Here is a 20,873-nt window from a genome sequence, read left to right as displayed (position 1 = left end):
CAATTGATTATGTTAAGAACGTATGTTCAGAGTGTACCACTCATCCCTTTAGGGTGATCAAAGAGGATGATGCAAACCTGTCTCTTTTACTAGGGAAATCCTGACAAAGAGCAGAAATATGATTTACAGTAGTTGCTAAATTAAAGGGTTAGTTCACCCAAAAAAGGAACAACCTACCAATAATTATTCACCATCATGTTGTACCACTATGTTGTACCACTCCCCCATTGACCTTCAATCATTTTTCAGAACACAAAGAACACAAAAACTGGTCTCTGTCTATCATGGCCACCTAACCCCCTTTTTGGCTTCATCACTCTGTCTCCTCTACACCAATCAGCTGGTGTGTGGTGTGCGGTCCGGCACAACATGGCTATGGTCACGTCATCTAGGTGGTGGCTGCACACTGGTGGTGGTTGAGGAGATTCCCCAATAAATGTGTACAGTGATTTGAGTGTCCAGAAAAGCACTATATAAATTTAGGAATAATAATTATTATAATTTTTTTTAACATAATTAATTGTATAATATGATCACACTGGTGTGATCAGTCTAGGCTGGTCCCTACACTTTAAAAAATGCAGGAATTGTACCAGACAATTAATTCATGTTGTCCCAACACAAATTGATTAACTTAACAAATTGATGTGGATTAAATATAAAACAATTAAGTTGTCTTAATGAAATCTCAATAATTGTGTTGTTTTAGCTCATTTTAATCAAGTAGTTTGAACAAGCAAAAACTATATTTTTTGGAGTGTAGACTGAAGTGAACAATCAAACTGCTGTGATTAGAATGTTCAGTGTATGTGTCACATGATCAGCTGCTGAATTTAAATCTTCATTCCTGTGATGGCTCATGCTGAGCCAAAGAGGTGCATGGCACTTGTTAAAAATCACAATTTAGCAGTCTATTCAAACAAAGAAAACTTGTACTTTAGGTTTTACACAAAACATTTTAGATTAAATCAGAGAGCTCCCTCCCTTATTTATTAAAATACAATTCAATTTTATATCCTGTAGCTTCTTGTCTTCTGGTTTCCCCAAGTTTTATATCTTGATATTGTTTCCTTAAACTACAAACAAAAAACCCCAGATTAATTGGATTTGCTAAAATCTTTTAAGGTAAGCAGTTGCAAACTATTTATATGGGCTGAATTTAAACAAACAAATGTTCAACTTAATTTGTTTGTTTAAATTCAGCCCACATGAATCGTTTGCAACCACTTACCTTAAAATCATACCTTAAAAACTTAGATCGTTTCGGGGTTGTACCTCATTGATGACACTGTTTTATAAACAATTTGTTGAATCTGATTTATCTTTCTGCATTATAGCTTGGTACGGTAATCTGAGTTTGTCAAACAAGAACAGGTTGAGTAGCCTTGTGAAGGTGACAGGCAAGATCATCGGTTTTAACCAAACTGGTCCAAAGATAATCTACCATAACTATGTTTTAAGGAGAACTCATCCTATGCACCCTGGATTGCCTATTGTACTCTGCTGTCATCAGGACGTCGTTTTAGAGTTCCTGTTTGCAGGACAAATAGAATTAGTGGCCATTAGGTCATTAAATAAGCCCAGTGATGAGGGAGATGCACCTACAAAATGCACCTATATTTTGTTAATGTGTACATGTAACTTTGCTTGTGTTTAGGCACCTTGCTGCAATTTTAGTTTCTCTAAACGGGCTAATAAAGTAGAGTCTGAGTCTGAAACACTTAGTAAATCCCATGAAGGTTTTTTTAGTGTACCACTACTACTACACACCCCAAAATTTGTTTATAAATAGAGAAAAAAATAACTGACAACAGAAAAAAAATCACTGTAGAGTTTGTTAAAAGGTTTATTAATTATAGAGGAAATTTTATGTGATGAAAAACATCAGAGTGAAAGAACAGAATGCAAGTATATAGTTAGAGTGTCACTAGAGCACAGATTAGCTTCTTTTACGATATAATTTCTTCATGAAAGAAACAAACATCAAAGTGCCCTATATATGACAGCTCAAATTTCCTTACCACAAAACCCATAGCATTTCTTTTTAAAACATTTAAACGCTGGTATTCAGCATTTGCTGCAACAACAGTTTTACATAATCATCAGGTTATTGCTTGTGTAACGATTGCAAATAGAAAACTTGATACATGTTTTGAATCGCAGCCCGATCAAGCACTTGAACAGAACAAATCAACCTGAACAACCTAAAAGAGCAATAAATGCTTGACAGATGAAGCCTCGCTCTAATTCAAATCAAATCGAAAAGCAATTTGAATAAAAACAACTTGAGGTGGGCCTTGGGAATAAGTAGTAAAGCAAAAGGAAGAAAGGGCAACCTAATTTTGCCAAGTAATACAGCAATAATTCTCTTTCCAATAACACTCCTAATGCTTTAAAGGCATAACACATCCAAACGTCTAATTAAGTCTGAAAATATTTGGTCTTTCTATATAAAAACTGGAAATAAAGTTCGGTTCAAGTAGCGAACATGCATAGCCTCTAGGTAGTGTGAAAAACAACAACAAAACAGACCATTCAAACATCGCATCCCTCAACACGCAACATCAGCTACAAGTCACAGCTGTGTTTGTGCTCAAACAACACCACCTAAGCTCCAAGCAGGCTAAAAAAAGGCACTTATAGAAAAGGTACTAAGAAAAGGAGGTATAGATTGAAGCACTAATGAAGCTCTCGTCACTTAAAGCTACAGCACATTTCATTTTACACACTGAAAAACCCACAAACTGCCGTAATAAATCAAGAAGGGGCTGTTACCGATTATTTATATCCGGTCTGCATATATATCACGACTCTCAGATCTGAATTTACCCTTCAAGCAGAGGAAAAGTGCCTCAGGGCGGCACTGCAGCTCGCTGATATGACGGCAAATTACTTGAGGTGTTAACTCTCTAAACCTCGACATTTAATACGGCATTTTGTAGATATATATGTACAGGATTTTTAGATTTTCCCAAATGTGTGCACTGTAGCTTTAAGAACAGCTCAAACACTTTCTAGTCGAATAAAAAAAGTCTGCATATCCTTCTTAGTAAAGTGTCAATGCAACAACAAAGACAAATTTGCATAATGATATCCACAAAAGAACAATTCTTATTCCTAAATGGTTGTCCTATATTTTAATAATACTTTTGCCTCTATTTCATGAAACTAATACTATGATAAATTCACAATTTGAGGATATTTCAAATATTGCTCATCGGGCTGTATATCTCATCAGCCCGTAAAGTCAAATGAGATAAAATAAATCACAATTCCAACAACTGTTCAGCCCTGATTGTCACACTTTAAACCTAATCTAACACTTTTTTCCCCCTCTGACACGAAACGATTCTTAATCTGCTGTGACATGTTTGAAAATACATACATTTCATCCCTGGACTTTTCACCATTTTCACACATGATATACATATAAATGATAAGTGAAGAAAAATAACACCAAACCACAAACACAAAAAGGTTTCAAGCGAAAAATAATTCTTTCTAATATCACTTGAATTGAGGCGGTAAACAGAGGAAGAAACAGGAAACCCCATTGAATGAACCATTTAGGCTTCTGAGCTATAAGGTCATTCACAGTCCTTCAGCATAAAATACTCTTCCCATTAGATTTCATAAGCATACAATAATATACATACACGCTGTCCCAGAGAAAGTAAATGTATAGGTCTTTGGTAACTTTCATCTCAAAAGGTGATTTTAAAAATAAAGGTTATGCATTCTTAAACATACACTTGTACTGTACTGTATGTGGTCAGAAGCAAGAAGGTGTGATGCTTGAGATCAAAGTTGCTCTATACCGGTATAATGTATCTTGTGTACCTTAGTAATCATGAAACCTCAGTTTTCAAAAGCCGCCATAAGAAGGTATGAAGGGGTAGTTTACCCAAAATTCAAATAGCTGGTAACGTACTCACATTTGAACATTCGAGGAATAGTGTTTGGGTGACTTATTTTGTTATTTTAGAAATATTTACTAAAGTTGAACATCAAAGTTTATTTTTTTAATAGCTAAAAGCATGGTCCTTTATGTAATGGACGTCAATGACAAAGCAATTGCATTCTTTTGAGAATAATAAAAAAGATGACCATCAACTCACCATCAACTCACTCTCATATGGTTCTAATCCTTTATGAGTTTCTTTTTTTCAGTTAAATAAAAATATTATCTTGATATTTTGAAGAATGTTGGACACTTGTAGCATTGTCTACCATTTCTTTAAAATATTTTCTGTTGTGTTCATCAGAAGAAAGACATTTAAACAGGTACATGTTTATAACAAGCTGAGGGCGAGTCAAAAGTGACAGAATTTTCATTTTCATTTCATGGTTACATTGAGGTCTTATGAAGCAAAACTATGGTAAAAAAAAAAAAATTCATCCATTTAACAGCACATGTGGTGCAAATCCTCACAATAGATACACGTTAAAAACGTGCTGCATTTACACACACTGCAAACAAATTCATAAAAATTTTTGCATTGTGAGAAAATGCAGCCTGTTTTTTTTTTTTAAATGTGTTTGCGTTGAGGATTTGCAGCATGTGTGCTATCAAACAGATGAAGATCTTTGAGATTTACTTAATTTGCTGCTGTTTTTTTTTTTTTTGGTATAGCAGGTGTTTTCTTAAATTGCAGCTCTCTCAGCCACTATACAAAATGGCCAGTCTGCGAAAAAAAAAAAAAAAAACATTATTTACAATCACCTTTAATCTATAGCCTTAGCTCCCAAAAAGCCCCAAATGGTGCTGGGAACATTCTGGAGCATGAGTCTTCTTTCAAACAATGACATGCACAGAATTACACGCTTGCTGTTCTTTTGCAGTATAACATCAAAAGAACTTCACTGAGTCCCAACATTTGAAACAACTTATTGTGAGACAGGAAGCTTGAGTAAGTATGCTCAAAATGGTTTGTCGAGACTGTGGATCAAAGTTAATAATGTTGTTAATAATGTAACATTAGTTGCATAAAGTGAAAGTTTGGCTTCATAAGACCTTATAAGAGTATCAGCAGTCCAACATTAAAGAGAGAGTTGACACAAAAAACATCCTTTACTTGTTTCAAAACTTACAGGAGTTTCCTTTGTTAAACACAAAATAAGATATGTTGGAAACTTGTAACCATTGACTTTTATAGTATTAGTTTTCCCCACTTTGAAGTCAAGGGTTACAGGTTTTCATCATTCTCCAGATTGCTTTCTTTTTGAAGTAAGAAACTCATAAAGCGTTGAAACCACTTGAGAGTGCGTGAATATCCCTTTAACTTTGGTTTGCATGTTTATGTTTTGGTAAACACTGATATTCATTATATGAGTCTGCATATATCTGCTGTAGAAATAAGTCACTTACATCTTGGATGGCATAAGGGTGAGTAAATTCACATCAAATTCTCATTCTGGGGATACAAACTATCCTTTTAAATGTTTCAACAATGTGCAACGAAATGTTTGTTTGCATTATTTGAAAAAGTCATTGCAGTGTATGTGCATGTGTATACTTTTTTTGCGAATAGCTCTCAATGTGAAAGTGATTTTTAAAAGGCCTGTTTACACTGTCAAAACAACCAACAGCAACAGACACTTCATTTTAGGATTCGTTGGATCAGTATTATCACTATCCATGTCAAGTTGGCACTTGCTGGATCATGACATTTCTTTTCTATTTAAACTATTTATTTATCATTTAAATTTATTTACTACAATCAGGTGATTTTCCATGTTGGTTAGTGTCTGTCTATGTAGTCTAAACTGGCGTTTATAGACCACCATCACCATACTGGAGACAATATGGCGTAAAAATCACAAACAAAGTGAAAGCTATTTTCTGTATCATTTATATTTATACAGTGGAATGTGTAGTGATCGGAGAGCAAAGTCCCTTTTTAGAGGTAGATTCTATGATGTTCTATGAAGAGTTTCTCCCATTTTTTATTTATTTTTTTGTTAATTAGAATCTAACCTTCATGCTCTATTTTAAGATATATTCAATAAGGTGTTTAAAAGTAGCTGTAGCTTTGATTAATATATCCACTAATAAAAAAAGGCCGGACAGAATAAATGAGTGCAATTTTAATACAAGGCACCTTAAATTGGTGGAAAGACAGCTTTACGTGTATGTGTGCATTTGTCTGGGCATAAATATTTGTGTGCAGTGATATGACAGGATATGGTGATTCTCAGGTTTTGATGAGTGCAGGGATTTTAGGGGACCTGCATGTACACGTGTGAGCCATTCAGAGGTCAGTCGTGGCCTTGGCGGTGAGGGCCTGGATGCGACTGGTGTTGCAGTTTTTGCAGAGGACATGGCCATCCAGAGGGTAACAACCCTGGTTGTCTCCCTCAGAGAGAAGACAGCCGCAATCCTATTTTGAGAATAGATATAGATAGAAATAGTGTATTTGTTTTGCTTTAAAGTGTTAAATAATAGCAACCACACACAAGCACTTTGACTCACCTCACAGCGATAGCACTGCACATGGAAGTCACGGTCTAAGGCAACAATACGCACGGTCTCCTCCTGACCAGGTGCTGGCATTATGGGCTCGTTACACACAGAGCAACGAGGAGCAAATTTCCTGATAAAGGAAAAACAGAGAATAAATTACAACTAAATAATCTCTGGTAGCTACAAAGTAGCCCAAACTAAAACTTGCAGGCCAAAGTTGGCTTGTGAAGGCCTTTGAATTGACCTATTGTATCATGTCATAGCATAAGTGGATAAGAGGAACTGGCTGATCAGATTTTGGTTGGTTGCAGAGAAAACAAACACACACAAACAAGAGCTCACTCACGCAACACAAAAACCTCAGACAGTCAGACAAGGACTCTCTCACATGCACGCCCATATTACCACACATACACACAGTCAGTTAATATGGCTAATATTTCAGCTCAAGTTCAAAGTTTAGTTTTTTTTTTAAGTTTAGTTTCTCAAGTTTATTCAAACATGCATTAAAGTATTAAGATAGCATGTTAGTTTTGTGTATACATAATACCAGGGTTTCTGCAGGTCTCTTCAAGTCAAATTTAAGACCCTTTCAAGAAAAATAAGAGTGACTTGAGAAGACTTATACAGAGCTAAACTTTAAGGATGTTTTCTAATAGCCTAGTTAAATAGTTTTTGTATTGATGGAAGATCATGTAAAGGGATGTTTTGCTTTAGTGTTCTTTCCCTGATAAGGAAATTTAATTTAGAGACATGTTTGCTGTAAAGATGTCTAACAGCTGTTAGCTGAATTGTACAACAAAAAAATGAACAAAAAAACTTTTAAGATTGGCGACGCAGTGGTGCAGTAGGTAATGCTGTCGCCTCACAGCAAGACGGTTGCTGGTTCGAGCTGGGTCAGTTGGAGTCTGCATGTTCTCCCTGCATTCGCATGGGTTTCCTCCAGGTGCTCCGGTTTCCCCCACAGTCCAAAGACATGCGGTACAGGTGAATTGAGTAGGCTAAATTGTCTTTAGTGTATGAGTGTGAATGAGTGTGTGTGTGGATGTTTCCCAGAGATGGGTTGCGGCTGTAAGGGCATCTGCTGCGTAAAAATTGTGCTGGATAAGTTGGCAGTTGATTTTGTTGTGGGGACCCCGGATTAATAAAGGGACTAACGACAAGAAAATGAATAAATAAAGTTTAAAGATTCATGATTGTGATTGGGTGCCAGCCCGATAAGGTAGCTTTTCTTAGAAATAGGAGAATTAAGACCAGTTTAAAATAATTTAAGACCTACTGCCCTATATTTCAGTGAATTTATTACTTTTTAAGGCCTAAAATTTTATTTTCAGTCGTCTTTTTAAGACCTCGCAGGCACCCTGAATACTGTGCTGTTGAAATCTCTATATCAAAATAAGTCATTTTTTTGTGTTAATGAACAATGAATGGCTTTACTAAGGTAAAATGTAACTTTACGTGACAGATTTTTCCTAGAATGTTTTATCTTTCTGCATTTGAAACACAGATTGAAGGATTAATAGAGACATTGTGCTTTGTCTGCAATTTGTACTGTTTTTTTTATTAGTAGTAATGTGGAAAGGATGATTGGTTCATGTGTCACATCAACTAATGTGGCTTGCGTAATCTGTCACACCACATTAATGAGTGTCAAAATTTGCCACATTTGTTGTTTGTATTTTGTGTCAAACAGAATTTAAAATCTGTTCAATTTTAAAAGTAATAAAGAATGTATAATTTGTGTCCTGGATGGCAGATACAGAGCAAATAATGTTTATTATTCAAAAAGACTAAAATAGCAGACTAAAACATCAGCACTTAAATCAGTACTTAATGATAACAGAAAACTTTTGTAGTTTATTCATGTTATGTATAAAATAGACAAAGACGTGTCACTTTGGTATAAATACCGATTTTCAGTAATGGCTCATTACCTGCTTATAGATAAGATAAGTTAATGGCTGATAATGGATAACCGAAGATAATGGCTGTTTATTAGTACTTATAAAATATAATCTTATTTTACATCCCTAATCCTGCTCAACACTGAAACACATCTACTATCTTACTAACCATTTTAAACATGAAATTACTATTCTTTTAATCTAAAAGTTTTAGTTAATTGTTTATTAATAGCAGTAAATGCAACTTAAAATATAGTGTGACAGATTTTTTTTTATATTTTATCTGAATATACCATAGTTTGTTTATATCTCAAACTTTGCTCATACATGTATTTTATTAATAGCATTTGCACACATGAGTTTTAAATCATTTTTGCTGTAGAAAAAAAAAATCACCTACAACTCGAATGGCTTAAACAGGAGTAAAATGAACTATTTGGGTGAACTATTTCTTTGAAGCTGTATGTTTTTAAAAATAACATAATGTGCAAATGTCTGCTCCAGACACCACTGTGTTGAAAGGGTCATAAAACCCCCTTTTTTTAGTTGAAATCTATCTCCGAATAAAAAAAATCATAATAATGCTTCATGATGATTCAGGAGTGGGCGTGGCTGGCAGAGCAGGGGAAAATGAAAACTGTGAATTGGCTCACAAAATGAGACAAACTGTGAGGAGACCCATGATTTTACTGTTTACAAAGTTAAAATGCAAAGAAATACAGTATACAGAAATACAGTAAATGATTTATTGCCTTGCAAAATGTGTTATTAGTAATTTTATATAAACACTATAAATTAGGAGGACCTCTATCCTCCTGAATCTTCGGGTCTGAATGCAAGCACAGTGGAGCAGAGCAGCAGTTCTTTCCCTATCTATTCCAACCATTAGTCTTGCCGGTAATCTGGAGGATTTAAAACATATGGCGAACACAGCAGCATGGATATAGGGGAAGTGTCTGAATGGTAAAGAACTCAACTGATAAAAGACAGTCCGCCATTCTCCAATTTTCGTACAGCTCTCCTGGCAAAAAAGCTTGCTGCAAACCAACAGCTTTGCTGTATTAGCCCTGATAGCATTGCAGGGAAAAACATGCAACAAACCCAAATGGACACATGGAAACAAACCCATACAACCCTTCATAAACGGCTAAATAGGCTACTTGTCTCACAGCTTGGCAGGTCTGCCTTGCCTTCGGAGAAGCACGTGCTCTCATGACTACCTAAGAAGCAAGTCTTCTCATACAATAAGAGAACTCAGCTAAAAATAATACTGAAAAACCGACACGCCATCTCTGGACAGGCAGATCGGCACTACATCACCGATTTTGATCTCGCCCCAACAATTATTTTAAATCTGGAAGAAGAAATTAGCTGACAAAAGCTCAAAATTATCAAAATTAAAGCTAACAGGGGCTAACTTTGTCTTAAATGATGCTCAACACACACAAATCTGTTGAAATCTCAACAAAGTACTCGAGGGTTTCTTGAACTCTTAAACACAGTTTACAAATACATTTTTGATTATTATCTAAAGGAAATGCTATCATTAATCAACAAGCTGATAATATTTCCCTATTGAACTAAACTCAAAGACAAATGTTTTAGAAAGCTGCACAATTAATACATTGTGGAGGAACCTAAGATAACAGAAAGAGGCAGTGAGGATGTACAATATACACAAAGCAAAATGCAGTCAGTTGATTCAACTTCTTCATTGGGTTTTACCAACAAAAAGTAAAAATGAGGAAGTTTGGCAGACAGTGGTTTGATTAATCCACACTAGTAACAATGAGTGAAGTCAAAGTATGGCACAACTGTTCCTCGACACAATAGCATTTCTGTTGCGGTCACAGTCTCACAATCATGCATTCCTTCTGAAACTTTTCAATTCCTTAAAACAAACAACAAACTATTTTCTTCAATAATAGGAGAGCTTTGAATATCCTATTTAAAAGGTACACACTAACTGAAAAAAAAAGGTTTTTATAGAAGATATTTGGACCCTGATGAATTTTGTAAGTTATACATTTATCAGAGCTAATTAAAAAAGACATGTTATGTACTACATGTACAAAGAAAAAGTTGTTGTTAATACTTTTTCTGCATTTATCAAGCATATATATGTGTTTTAGGTCATACTTGTGGAAGTCCTCGATGCAGTGGATGTGGTTGGAGGCATCCACAGTAAAGGGAATGCCGTCCAGACTCCGATGGCAGACCACGCAGGTGAAGCACTGGGGATGATAGGCCTTCCCAGTAGCCCTCAGAATGCGCTCCATTATGGGCTTATAACATATGTTGCAGGTCTCCAGAGTGTTCTGAAACACACAGAGAATCAAAGATCTTACATAATGTACTAGTTCAGCCAAAGCAGAGTGGAAAATAACACTCAGTTAGATTCATATCAGCACACAATTCAAGCTCTGACATGGCTTGGCACATGCAATAACCTTCAATCTTAAAAAAAACTATACTTTTCATTTTACACACTGCACACGTGACAAAACAGGTCTTGGAGGATTACCTACTTAATTCCATTGAAAACAAAGCAGATGCTCAGCAGAATATTCAAAGTGACTTTTCAAGAATAAAAACAGCCAGTCAACAACACAAAGGAATAGTACACCTCTTCTGATAATTGGATAATTGTACGTCCACACAGATGTCATGAGTGAGTTCATGTGAAAATCATTCACACTCAGTGATATACGACACAATTTTATGAGCCTGCGAATTCCAAAGCATAGATGAATTCCAAAGCAAAGCCAAAAACATGGACAGAGGAAAACATGGCTTTCACAGCCTGCCTGCCTGTCTGCCTATCTATCTATCTATCTCTATCTATCTATCTATCTATCTATCTATCTATCTATCTATCTATCTATCTATCTATCTATCTATCTATCTATCTATCTATCTATCTATCTATCTATCTATCTATCTATCTATCTATCTATCTATCTATCTATCTATCTATCATCTATCTATCTATCTATCTATCTATCTATCTATCTATCTATCTATTTATCTATCTACAGTATCTCTCTCTCTCTCTCTCTCTCTCTCTCTCTCACTTTTTTTTCTCAATTCAATTCAATAATTCCTTTATTGGCATGACAAATTGTACAAATGTATTGCCAAAGCAGTTATAAAGTTTACATAAAAAGTAACATACCTATATAATAATAATAAAAAAAAACAGTACACACAGTAAATAGTAGTAAAAAAGGGTGATATTTATATATAACAATTAAATACAATTTTAACAATACATCATATTTATCAATATATCAATAATATAATCATATATATAATAATATAATAATCTCTCTCTCTCTCTCTCTCTCTCTCTCTCGCTCTGTCTGTCATAACAGCTGTAAATATAGACAAAACACAGTTTCTTTTCCAGCACTCTGGAATCAGTATGTACCGGGTGCCGGTTTATGCACCTTATTTAATAAACTTTATACATATCAATTGATCAGTATTTGTATTTGATCAAAAGCTTAATTTAAAAAAAAAAAACTACTGTACAATACAGCATAAATCATGTCTTTTTAGAAAACTTTGATGAGTGTGGTTGGCATAAAAGCAGTGGGAGAAGAGCAAGGCCAGTGTCATGCGGCAATGGCCACTGAACCCTTCTCAAATCCCACAAATGATAACAAGAGTGATGACAATGGCAGACAAGAGAGGAGCAGGTCTGGTGTTTTATCTATGTTTATTCAACAGTCACCATGAGGCAATGAAGCTTACTTTTGTTTTGTTTGATTGCTTGATTGTTAAACCCTTGTGCACTGCTCAAATTTACTATCTTTTTGTTATGTTTGGGATGAAAACATCCACTAAATAAAACTGCTGTAAAAATGCATCAGATTAATACAAAACTACTAAATGTTTGAAAAAAAAAAATCAGGATTTTAACTCTTTAATTGGCAAGTATACAAACAATGTCTTTCCCAGAGATGGGTTATGGCTGGAAGGACATCCGCTGCGTAAAAACAAAAAAGTCCATTGAGAGCAGGCTATGTGGGCTGTCCGCTATCCGCTGGATAAGTTGGCAGTTCATTCCGCTGTGGTGACCCTGAATTAATAAAGGGACTAAGCCGAAAAGGAAATGAATGAATGACAAACAATGTCACTGATTTGGTGTATGTATTTTCAATATAAAAAGTAATTGTAGACTGGATTTTTCCCCCTTTTATCAAAGTCTTGGACACGTGAAAGATTTGTAACAACAAAGCTTTGATCATACCTGTCAACATTAGGATGTGAAAATAAGGGATAACCCCGCACCCCCATTCTCCCACAGAATAAATAGTATACATTGGAAAAAGCTGCAAATAAATTAGCAAACAGTTTAGCGTATTAAAATTAATAGCTATTATAAAGAATATGCTCATTTAAGACAAAATTTGTTGTGTTTAAAAGAAAACACTCCAAGATCGACATGTTTAGCAGTTATTATTATTATGTGTGCACGTCTGTTCAAACATGCACCCAAAACCCAGAGTGTCCACTTTCGATTCGCTTCAAATACTGTGTATAGAATCCATTTGGGTAACAGCGTCTAACTATCACTATTGGGCACTTCTGACAGTCTTTGTTAGATTAAATTTTTTCAAAAATCAAACCTTGTCGTTGTCCTGATGTACAGCCACAAAGCCAAGAAGAGCAAAATCTTCCGTGTCCTGTAATTGGTTTATGAGGTTGTACTTCTTCAGCTGATGAAAATAATGTGCGTGATTATTGAAGTGTCTTCGACATCTTATAATTTCAGAAAAGAAAAGGACAAGCACGAGAGTGAAGCGTAAACAAACAAAGGAGAAGCTCGACAAAACACAGGAGCAAATTGTTTCAGCAACCTGAATCACGAACAAACTGCCATGTTTATCATCGCCTGTTGGACTATTATGAACTCTGAATGACAGAATTACTTTAACAGAGGTTACATGTGCTGGTGAAGATTACAGACACAGATGAGAAGTTTGCTCTGACTGTGGGCTATGTTGCGTGTTGTTTTTGAACCCAAATAAGGACTAAATGTATGCTGTGTGTAGTTTTTCTGCCATTAGTAACATATCGGAGACCTTAAGAGTCTGTATGTGTTAATATACTGTATGTTGCAATTATTTATTATTTATTTTATATAATTGCAGACGTTACAGTAGATCATTGATCTGCAGTTATAATAAAATTATGTTCATAGAAAAGTTAAAAATAAACATTTATACACAAGTATTTATGTGTATAAAGCATCTGTTTTGTGAGAAGAGCTTCTCATATGATACGTGTACGACCTGTACAGCTGTACTGTAGACATTTATTTGAGTGAGAATGACGATGACTGAAACTTTCTATCGTACACCATGCCCACCAAAAGGGTACCCTTGGTAGCGGAAACGCAAGCTTGATAAAGGTGACCCGTACCAAACCATACTGTACCAGTCAGTTGAAACGGGCCATTGGGGTGCCATAGAGGAGGAATGACCAGAGTCTGCTAACTTGAACCTTTGATTCTGGTGCTGAAATAGATGGATTCTCTGTGGTCTGGAGAAGATAGCAGTTGGTAAAGAAACAGAGAAGAATGCACCATTGAAGCCATGGAAGCCAGCTTCAGCCAACAGGAGACAGTACGATAAAGTATCAGGGGTATTCATGTTGGTGGTTTGTTTGTTTATGCAGTAGCGACTGTCGAAGGGAGTTAACAACTTACTTTTGTTTTGTCGTTTATTTTCATCTTGAAGTTTATTACTTACTGACCAGCAGTTCTTGCTTCTTCCTTTTCTAAGCTTTTTAAAGATTTATAGTAAGATGACTTTAACATTGTATATATTAACTTTTCAAAAGCATGAACGTTTTGGTGCTTGAATGGAGGAACAGGAAAACAAACATCTCCAGTTGCATTCAGAAGGTGAGTGAATTAGAAGACAATGAGAGTAAGTAAACGATGACAGAATTTTCAAGTTTAGATTTCTGAGTGAACAATTCCTGTTTGAAATAAGAGCAGCTTAGGCATTCTGATAGGTAACTACTTATTGTGTTCCTCATAATAAACAAAGTCAAACAGGTTTGGAATGACACGAGAACGAGTAGGGTGAGGCAGTGGCACAGTAGGTAGTGCTGTCGCCTCACAGCAAGAAGGTCGCTGGTTCGAACCTCGGCTCAGTTGGTGTTTCTGTGTAGAGTTTGCATGTTCTCCCTGCATTCGCATGGGTTTCCTCCGGGTGCTCCGGTTTCCCCCACAGTCCAAAGACATGCGGTACAGGTGAATTGGGTAGGCTAAATTGTCCGTAGTGTGTGTGTGAATGTGTGTGTGGATGTTTCCCAGAGATGGGTTGCGGCTGGAAGGGCATCGACTGTGTAAAAACTTGCTGGATAAGTTGGCAGTTCATTCTGCTGTGGCGACCCTGGATTCATAAAGGGGCTAAGCCGAAAAGAAAATGATGATGACAAGAGCGAGTAAATGATGACAGAATTTACATTTTGGGCTAGTAGGTGCATTAAATCCTATCTATCAACATGTAAAGGATTTCCACAGGATAACGTGAGCATCCAAATGGGTGTCAGAAGTGTATCTCTGTCCTCAAATGCCTGTAGGAAAAGGGGGGAGGTTCTGAAATAAAGTATATATAGTGAGCAATGGAATGAGAGTGAGATCTGATTAGCTACTCTCTGATTCACAAACAAAGTCATTTTTCACTCTCGCTTTCGTTCTGCGAGAGGCAGAGCAGTAAATACGTCCACTTTCTGATGACTGCAGGCTTTTCCTCAGCCACGGATACCGGGCCGCGGGCCAGCTGATGACTTTTCGCTCACATTCCTCTTCTTAATGTCCACCCCGAGCCCTGGATTTGTTATTTCAATATTTCATATAAAAGAATCTTCTATCCCCCCTCCCTCCCCGCTAGCCAAGCAATTACAGCAAAGGATGGTGAAATCATCTGTGTGTGATCAATTATAGGATGACTTTCTCTTTGAAAGCATGTGTGTGAGACTGACTTCACATGAGAGGCAGCGAAGCACAAATATTTCCTGGATTTCTCCATTTGGGATTCAGTCGCCCAGACACATCACAGTGTGTGTAAGTACTCCAGGCTACAGCTGTCCTCTTTGGCTGCCTGTCACTTTGGCACAGCTACTCAGCACTGTTTTCAAACACAGACTTTCATGCCTATGTGCATGTGTGGCAACACTGTAAGCCATCACGTTTGCGGTGCCAAAGAGCCCTGATGATTAGGCCTGACAGTTCTGTGGGTAAGATTGTGACATGTCGTATTTTGCAGAGCTCCGTTCACCACTGGGATTTGTCACTTAGATTTGTTATTTAATTAAAGAAATAATAACATTTAGTAGTATGATTTATAAACTTTATCAACACAGTAATATGTTACCCTGGTCCACAAAATCAGAATGTTCCATGGGAAAATGTTTGGCAATATTCAAAAATACATTGTATAAGTCAAAATGATTAATATTTATGACAAAAATCCCTAAAATATTAAGTAAAAATCCTGTTCCATGTAGATTTCCAGTAAATTTTCTACTGTAAAAACATAAAAACTCAACTTTTTATTGCTAAGAACTTAATTTGCACAACATTAAACATTTATTTATCTGTATTTAGATTTCAGATATAGGCCAATATTGTATAATCTTAATAAATACATCATTGAAAAGGAATTTTTTCCAGCTTTCAGATCTCAATTTCCAAAACTGACACTAATGATGTCCAGAGTCCAGGGTCACATGATATAAGACAGCCCACATAGCCTACTCTCAATTGACTTTTTTTGTTTGGGTGTTTTGCAAAGTTATTGACATATCAGTACTCTAATCTCAGTTTGTACATTATTAAAAACAATCTACAAAGCCAACATTTCAAGGCAACACATGGAACGAGCCAAAGATGGTGGATAAAGTGAGAGAAATGTTTAAAATGAAGTCACATTTCATTCGATACTAAAAAGAACAGACGTAATATTTGTTTAGGAAAAGACTTTGTGGTTACTTGGCTACTGCGCTGCTAGCTTAGCAACATGCTAAAAACAAACTACTGAAATCCACTCCCGTAAATCTCCTGTGCAAATCTTCCTGTGTGAGGAACGACGGTTATGTGACATGTGATGATGTTCTTGCCAATGTACTGTACAGTTCCAAATCTGTCACTTATGATGTTAGGAAGCTGCCATAAAAGGCAACTCACTAGGTTTTGAAACAGATCTGTAGTATATAGAGTTTTCAGCTGCATGGACAGAATTTACTGGAAAGAGTCCCATGTCTCAACGCAGCCAAACCCTGTTTGCACTGCCTATGCGCTGGGATCATTTCCCATGCTCTCGGTTCACCAGTGAGCTGAGGTGGGGGTCAGAAGACTTGACCCCGAGCTCCTGCAATCCACTCATCATCCTTAGATCAACTCGGTTTTAGATCAATGTGTCAGAAAAGACTGACTGCCGAGGGATCGCCCAGCCTTGGAAAGGCTTTAGGTAGACACGAAAACAATTTGTGTCATTTCTTCCATGATTATAATAAAAATTAACATTATTTCCCAGAGCGACGCTTGTGTACAAACAATGTCCGTTTCACAATCCTCTGCAAATCCTGGAAACGGATAAAGCCTTTAATAAGCTTGCTGCTGAGAACCCTTGGGGCTCGTCTCATAACTCTGAATGGGGAGGGGGAAATATAGAAAGACAGGCAGTCTGTATAGCCTTCAGGAACACAGTCAAACGATTAACCTGAGCCTCTGTGCTCTTCTAAAGGACTTGAACCCGGAGTCTGGATCCCTGCTGCTTACAGAAACATTCAAAAACAGTCCGTTTTCACACTTCAGAGCAGATTTCACACAATGCGTTGTGCCAGAGTCATCGTAGGAACGGCGTGACAGTGAAGTCTGGGTCAGTCAGACCTCTCTTCCCCAGCACGGCTTTCATTCTGACGTCAAAGCAGTTTTGATTTACATGCTGTGGATTTACTGTCCGGTAATAACTTTCAAAGATGGTTTAGGAAAATCTGTGCAGAGCACCACTAATGGCTCCACTGGTGGAACAATAATGAGACGGAGAGCCACTAGAGGGCACTAGACGTCTACTCATGCTCTCTGTTCACTCTTCTCCGCATCCAGAAAGTAATATATTCACATATATTCCTCTTTTTTCAGCTTCATACATTTCTCTAAGTGTTTGCCCAGAAGGCTAAACAAACGTCTAGGCAGATGAGGTAGAATGAATTTAGGTCAGACAGCTTCTTTCTGAGCAAAAGGGTGAGTGGAGAGCACTGAAGTCAATTGTAGCCTCTTCTTTTCTCTTGTTGCTTTTTCAATTTCCTGACAAAGTGCTCCAAACACTCCCTATTCCTATCTATCTATCTTTCTTTCAGGCGCTTTTCTCTTTCAGGGTGCGCAACACACACTGTCCTATAGCTGGACAACTTGTTTCTAGAGCATTTACGAAAAATAGAGATGTTTCAGTCACAAAGAATGAGTAAAAATTGACATGATCAGCCTGGAATGTCACTAATAATGACACTCATTTAAAGGACTAAATAAAAGAACTAAAGAAGCTAAATCCGATATTCATGAAGGTAAATCACATGAGCTCTATGCTCAATGTGTATTTAAGCAAAACACTCTGAAGTTACTGGATGTCTTCTTTGATAGGAGGCTTTATCAATTTTACATGATTCTCGGTTTGCTTGGTGGCATAGATTTGTTTTGCACAGAATATTAAAAGCGTATACCCTTCAGTCTCTCTGAAACCTTTTACCTTAGAAACCTTAAACATCTTCCCAAATCAAAATAGTTTTAAAACCAAAAGGCTTTAATACTTAATTCTTGAGCAATGCTCTGAGTCGTCATAAATATATCATGTAGTGCTTCGCATAGAACTGTTTGATTGTCTGTCAGCTCCGAAGGTATGCATTTATTTATATTCTCATTCAAAAATCCAAATGAAAGCATGTGATGACAATATGACCGTATAGACCAAATGAAATCACTTGGATGATTGTAATGATCATGATCATGAGCTGAATTTATATCAAAAAAGGCAAAGAAAACCAAGTCCTCGCTAAGTGTAGCTGAGAGGTCAAAGGTCAGCTGGCTGCTTTGAATGGATGATTCATTGACTACAAAACTGACATTTCAGTTAGCTGAACAGCCTGTGTGGGTTTGCAAAATTTGTTTGATGAGTGTGTGGTTTGGCCTTTACATGCAGAAACAAAGACATTGCATTATAGAGAGTACATAAAATCATTCAGTTATATAGAATTAACTACCATAAAGTTAGTGAGTGTTTTGAGTATTGTATAAAGTTTAAAAACTACACATATCCATGTCTTAAAATAATCAAAATGAGGATGAAAACCTTAAGGGTCTAGCATTAGCTAGACTTGATAAATGGTTATGGGTGACAGGTCGACAGAAGGTCTTTAGCACTGAGCGCACCGTAAACTAGACTAGAACCAAACTGCCGCTTTGGATCCCTGGGACTGTGAGGTGCTCAGGGAAACTATCTTTTGAGCTACTTAAATAAAGAGAGTTAAAGGAGAGAGAGCTACAGGGGATTGGATATGAATGCAGAGGCACTGAGCCAAGAACTCTCTAAGTCTTTTCCCAAGACATCACCCCACCATTACATTTCAGAGACATTCCTGTACTGACTCCACCATGGCAGTTGCCTAAGATGGTTATGCTGGAACTGAAGAATATTGTAGTATTTTTAAAAAATACAAATAAATAAATATCACATTTAAAAAAAAAAAATAATAATAATAAAAAAAAAATATATATATATATATATATATATATATATATATTGTATTTCATTTAAAAAGCCATGTTTGCATTCTAATTAGTCTATTTTATGTAGTCAATGATAAAATAGACTTTTTAAAATAAATGAATATTCATTTATTCAAATTAATTAATATAAATTATCAAAGCTTGTTTAATTATTGTTCAATTATACAAGACAAAATTTTGTTGTAGAAGACAACATTTTCTTATTTAGGCTTATATATATATATATATATATATATATATATATATATATATATATATATATATATATATATATATATGTTTTTTTGTTTGTTATATAAATACCATATACCATATTTTGAAAAACGAACAAAAAATAAATAATTAAAAAAAGTCTAATAAAAATAAATAAATAAATAAACAAAAATAAATAAATAATACAAAAATAAACAAACAAACAAATAAAAAAATGAAATAAATAAATACAAAATCTTAAGGCTTAAGTAATGACTGCAGAAATTTGCTTTTGGCATCACTTAAATATTATATTATTACACAATTCTACTGCACTGGGGTGCATTTCTGAAAACCATCGTTAGCCAACTAAGGTCGCAAGTTCTGGCAATACAAAAAAAGTTTGTTGATTTGGCGTTTCCCAAATCCGTCGTTCCGACAAACATTCGCAAACTGCATCACAAACTTGTATGCTTGCAACTACACCTCTGGTGCTGTTGTTAGAAACATACTTCCTGGCTATGTTCTATTCCCAGTTAACCTCTCTATGCTAATGTCTAATACCTTTCTGAAGTGGTTTGCATGTGTGAAAATGTAAAAGTAAACCTAAAAAAAAAAAAAATAAATAAAAAATAAACAATAGCATAATATTATTAATATTAATAATAATAATAATAATAATAATAATAATAATAATAATAATAATAATAATAATAATAATAATAATAATAATAATAATAATAACCCTTATCCTCATCATCATCATCATCATCTACATCATCATCATTAATATTATTAATATTATTATTAAAGTAGATTTTTTTCCTAATAAATTATAAATATGGAGTTTCATTTCTTAAAATAAGCCTCATTAATTAGTTATATGATTTCTATATGATATTAGAATATTTGTTAGCTAAGTGATTTTATGTTAATTTAGAATAGACTGTGGAATATTCTTAATGATATTTATAAAGGAAACATAGGCTCTATATGTGCCATTTACATATATTTCAATTAATATGGAAAGCGAGTGCATGTTTTTTACCAAAACTAATTTTGGATTTTTTTTAATGCTTGCGTGTGTAAAACAATATAATTTGCACAAATAAATTATGGGGTTCTTCTCTAAAGAAGTTGTTACCTCCCCATTTAGAGCATCATTATGGAGGTTTTACGTTAAAACTACCGTGGTTCAAACGATGAATGTGCAACAGAGAAACTATGGGTTTTGGGAAACACTAGTCACCACATCGTTCTTTTCCCAAACGATGCATCCTACTATGATAGTTTAGCCACGAGTTACGCCATTGTTTGGGAAACGCACCCTGTACGTCTAATCAAATAAACACAACCTTGTTTATTTATATATTCAACAAATATTATTAATAATTCTTCATTTTTGTTCAGTAGCGTATGAGCCCAGAAAAGAGCATCATGTCATGAATCCTGCACCTTCCCTGGCCCCCTGCTTAGTCTTGATTTCCATTTCTAAACTTTCTTCATGCTG

At 35.6% G+C, this 20,873-nt stretch overlaps 1 protein-coding gene across 15 annotated transcripts in view; it reads right to left on the bottom strand.

Moving 5' to 3' along the window:
• Positions 1–1,828: 1,828 nt before the first annotated feature.
• lpp (LIM domain containing preferred translocation partner in lipoma) overlaps positions 1,829–20,873 on the bottom strand; it is a 482,039-nt gene continuing 462,994 nt past the window's right edge. For 13 of the 15 annotated variants that reach the window (XM_087256062.1, XM_087256064.1, XM_087256065.1 and 10 more), the window contains 3 exons: positions 10,507–10,685; positions 6,473–6,593; positions 1,829–6,380 (listed from right to left, as the gene is read on the bottom strand). In XM_087256062.1, the coding sequence (XP_087112188.1) occupies positions 6,252–6,380; positions 6,473–6,593; positions 10,507–10,685 (429 nt within the window). In that variant the 3' untranslated portion in view covers positions 1,829–6,251. 15 annotated transcript variants of the gene reach the window in all.

Source organism: Danio rerio, chromosome 6 (assembly GCF_052040795.2).
Source record: "Danio rerio strain M-AB ecotype USA chromosome 6, GRCz13ab, whole genome shotgun sequence".
Lineage (NCBI taxonomy): Eukaryota > Metazoa > Chordata > Actinopteri > Cypriniformes > Danionidae > Danio > Danio rerio.
This window is presented reverse-complemented; position numbering and strand designations above follow the sequence as displayed.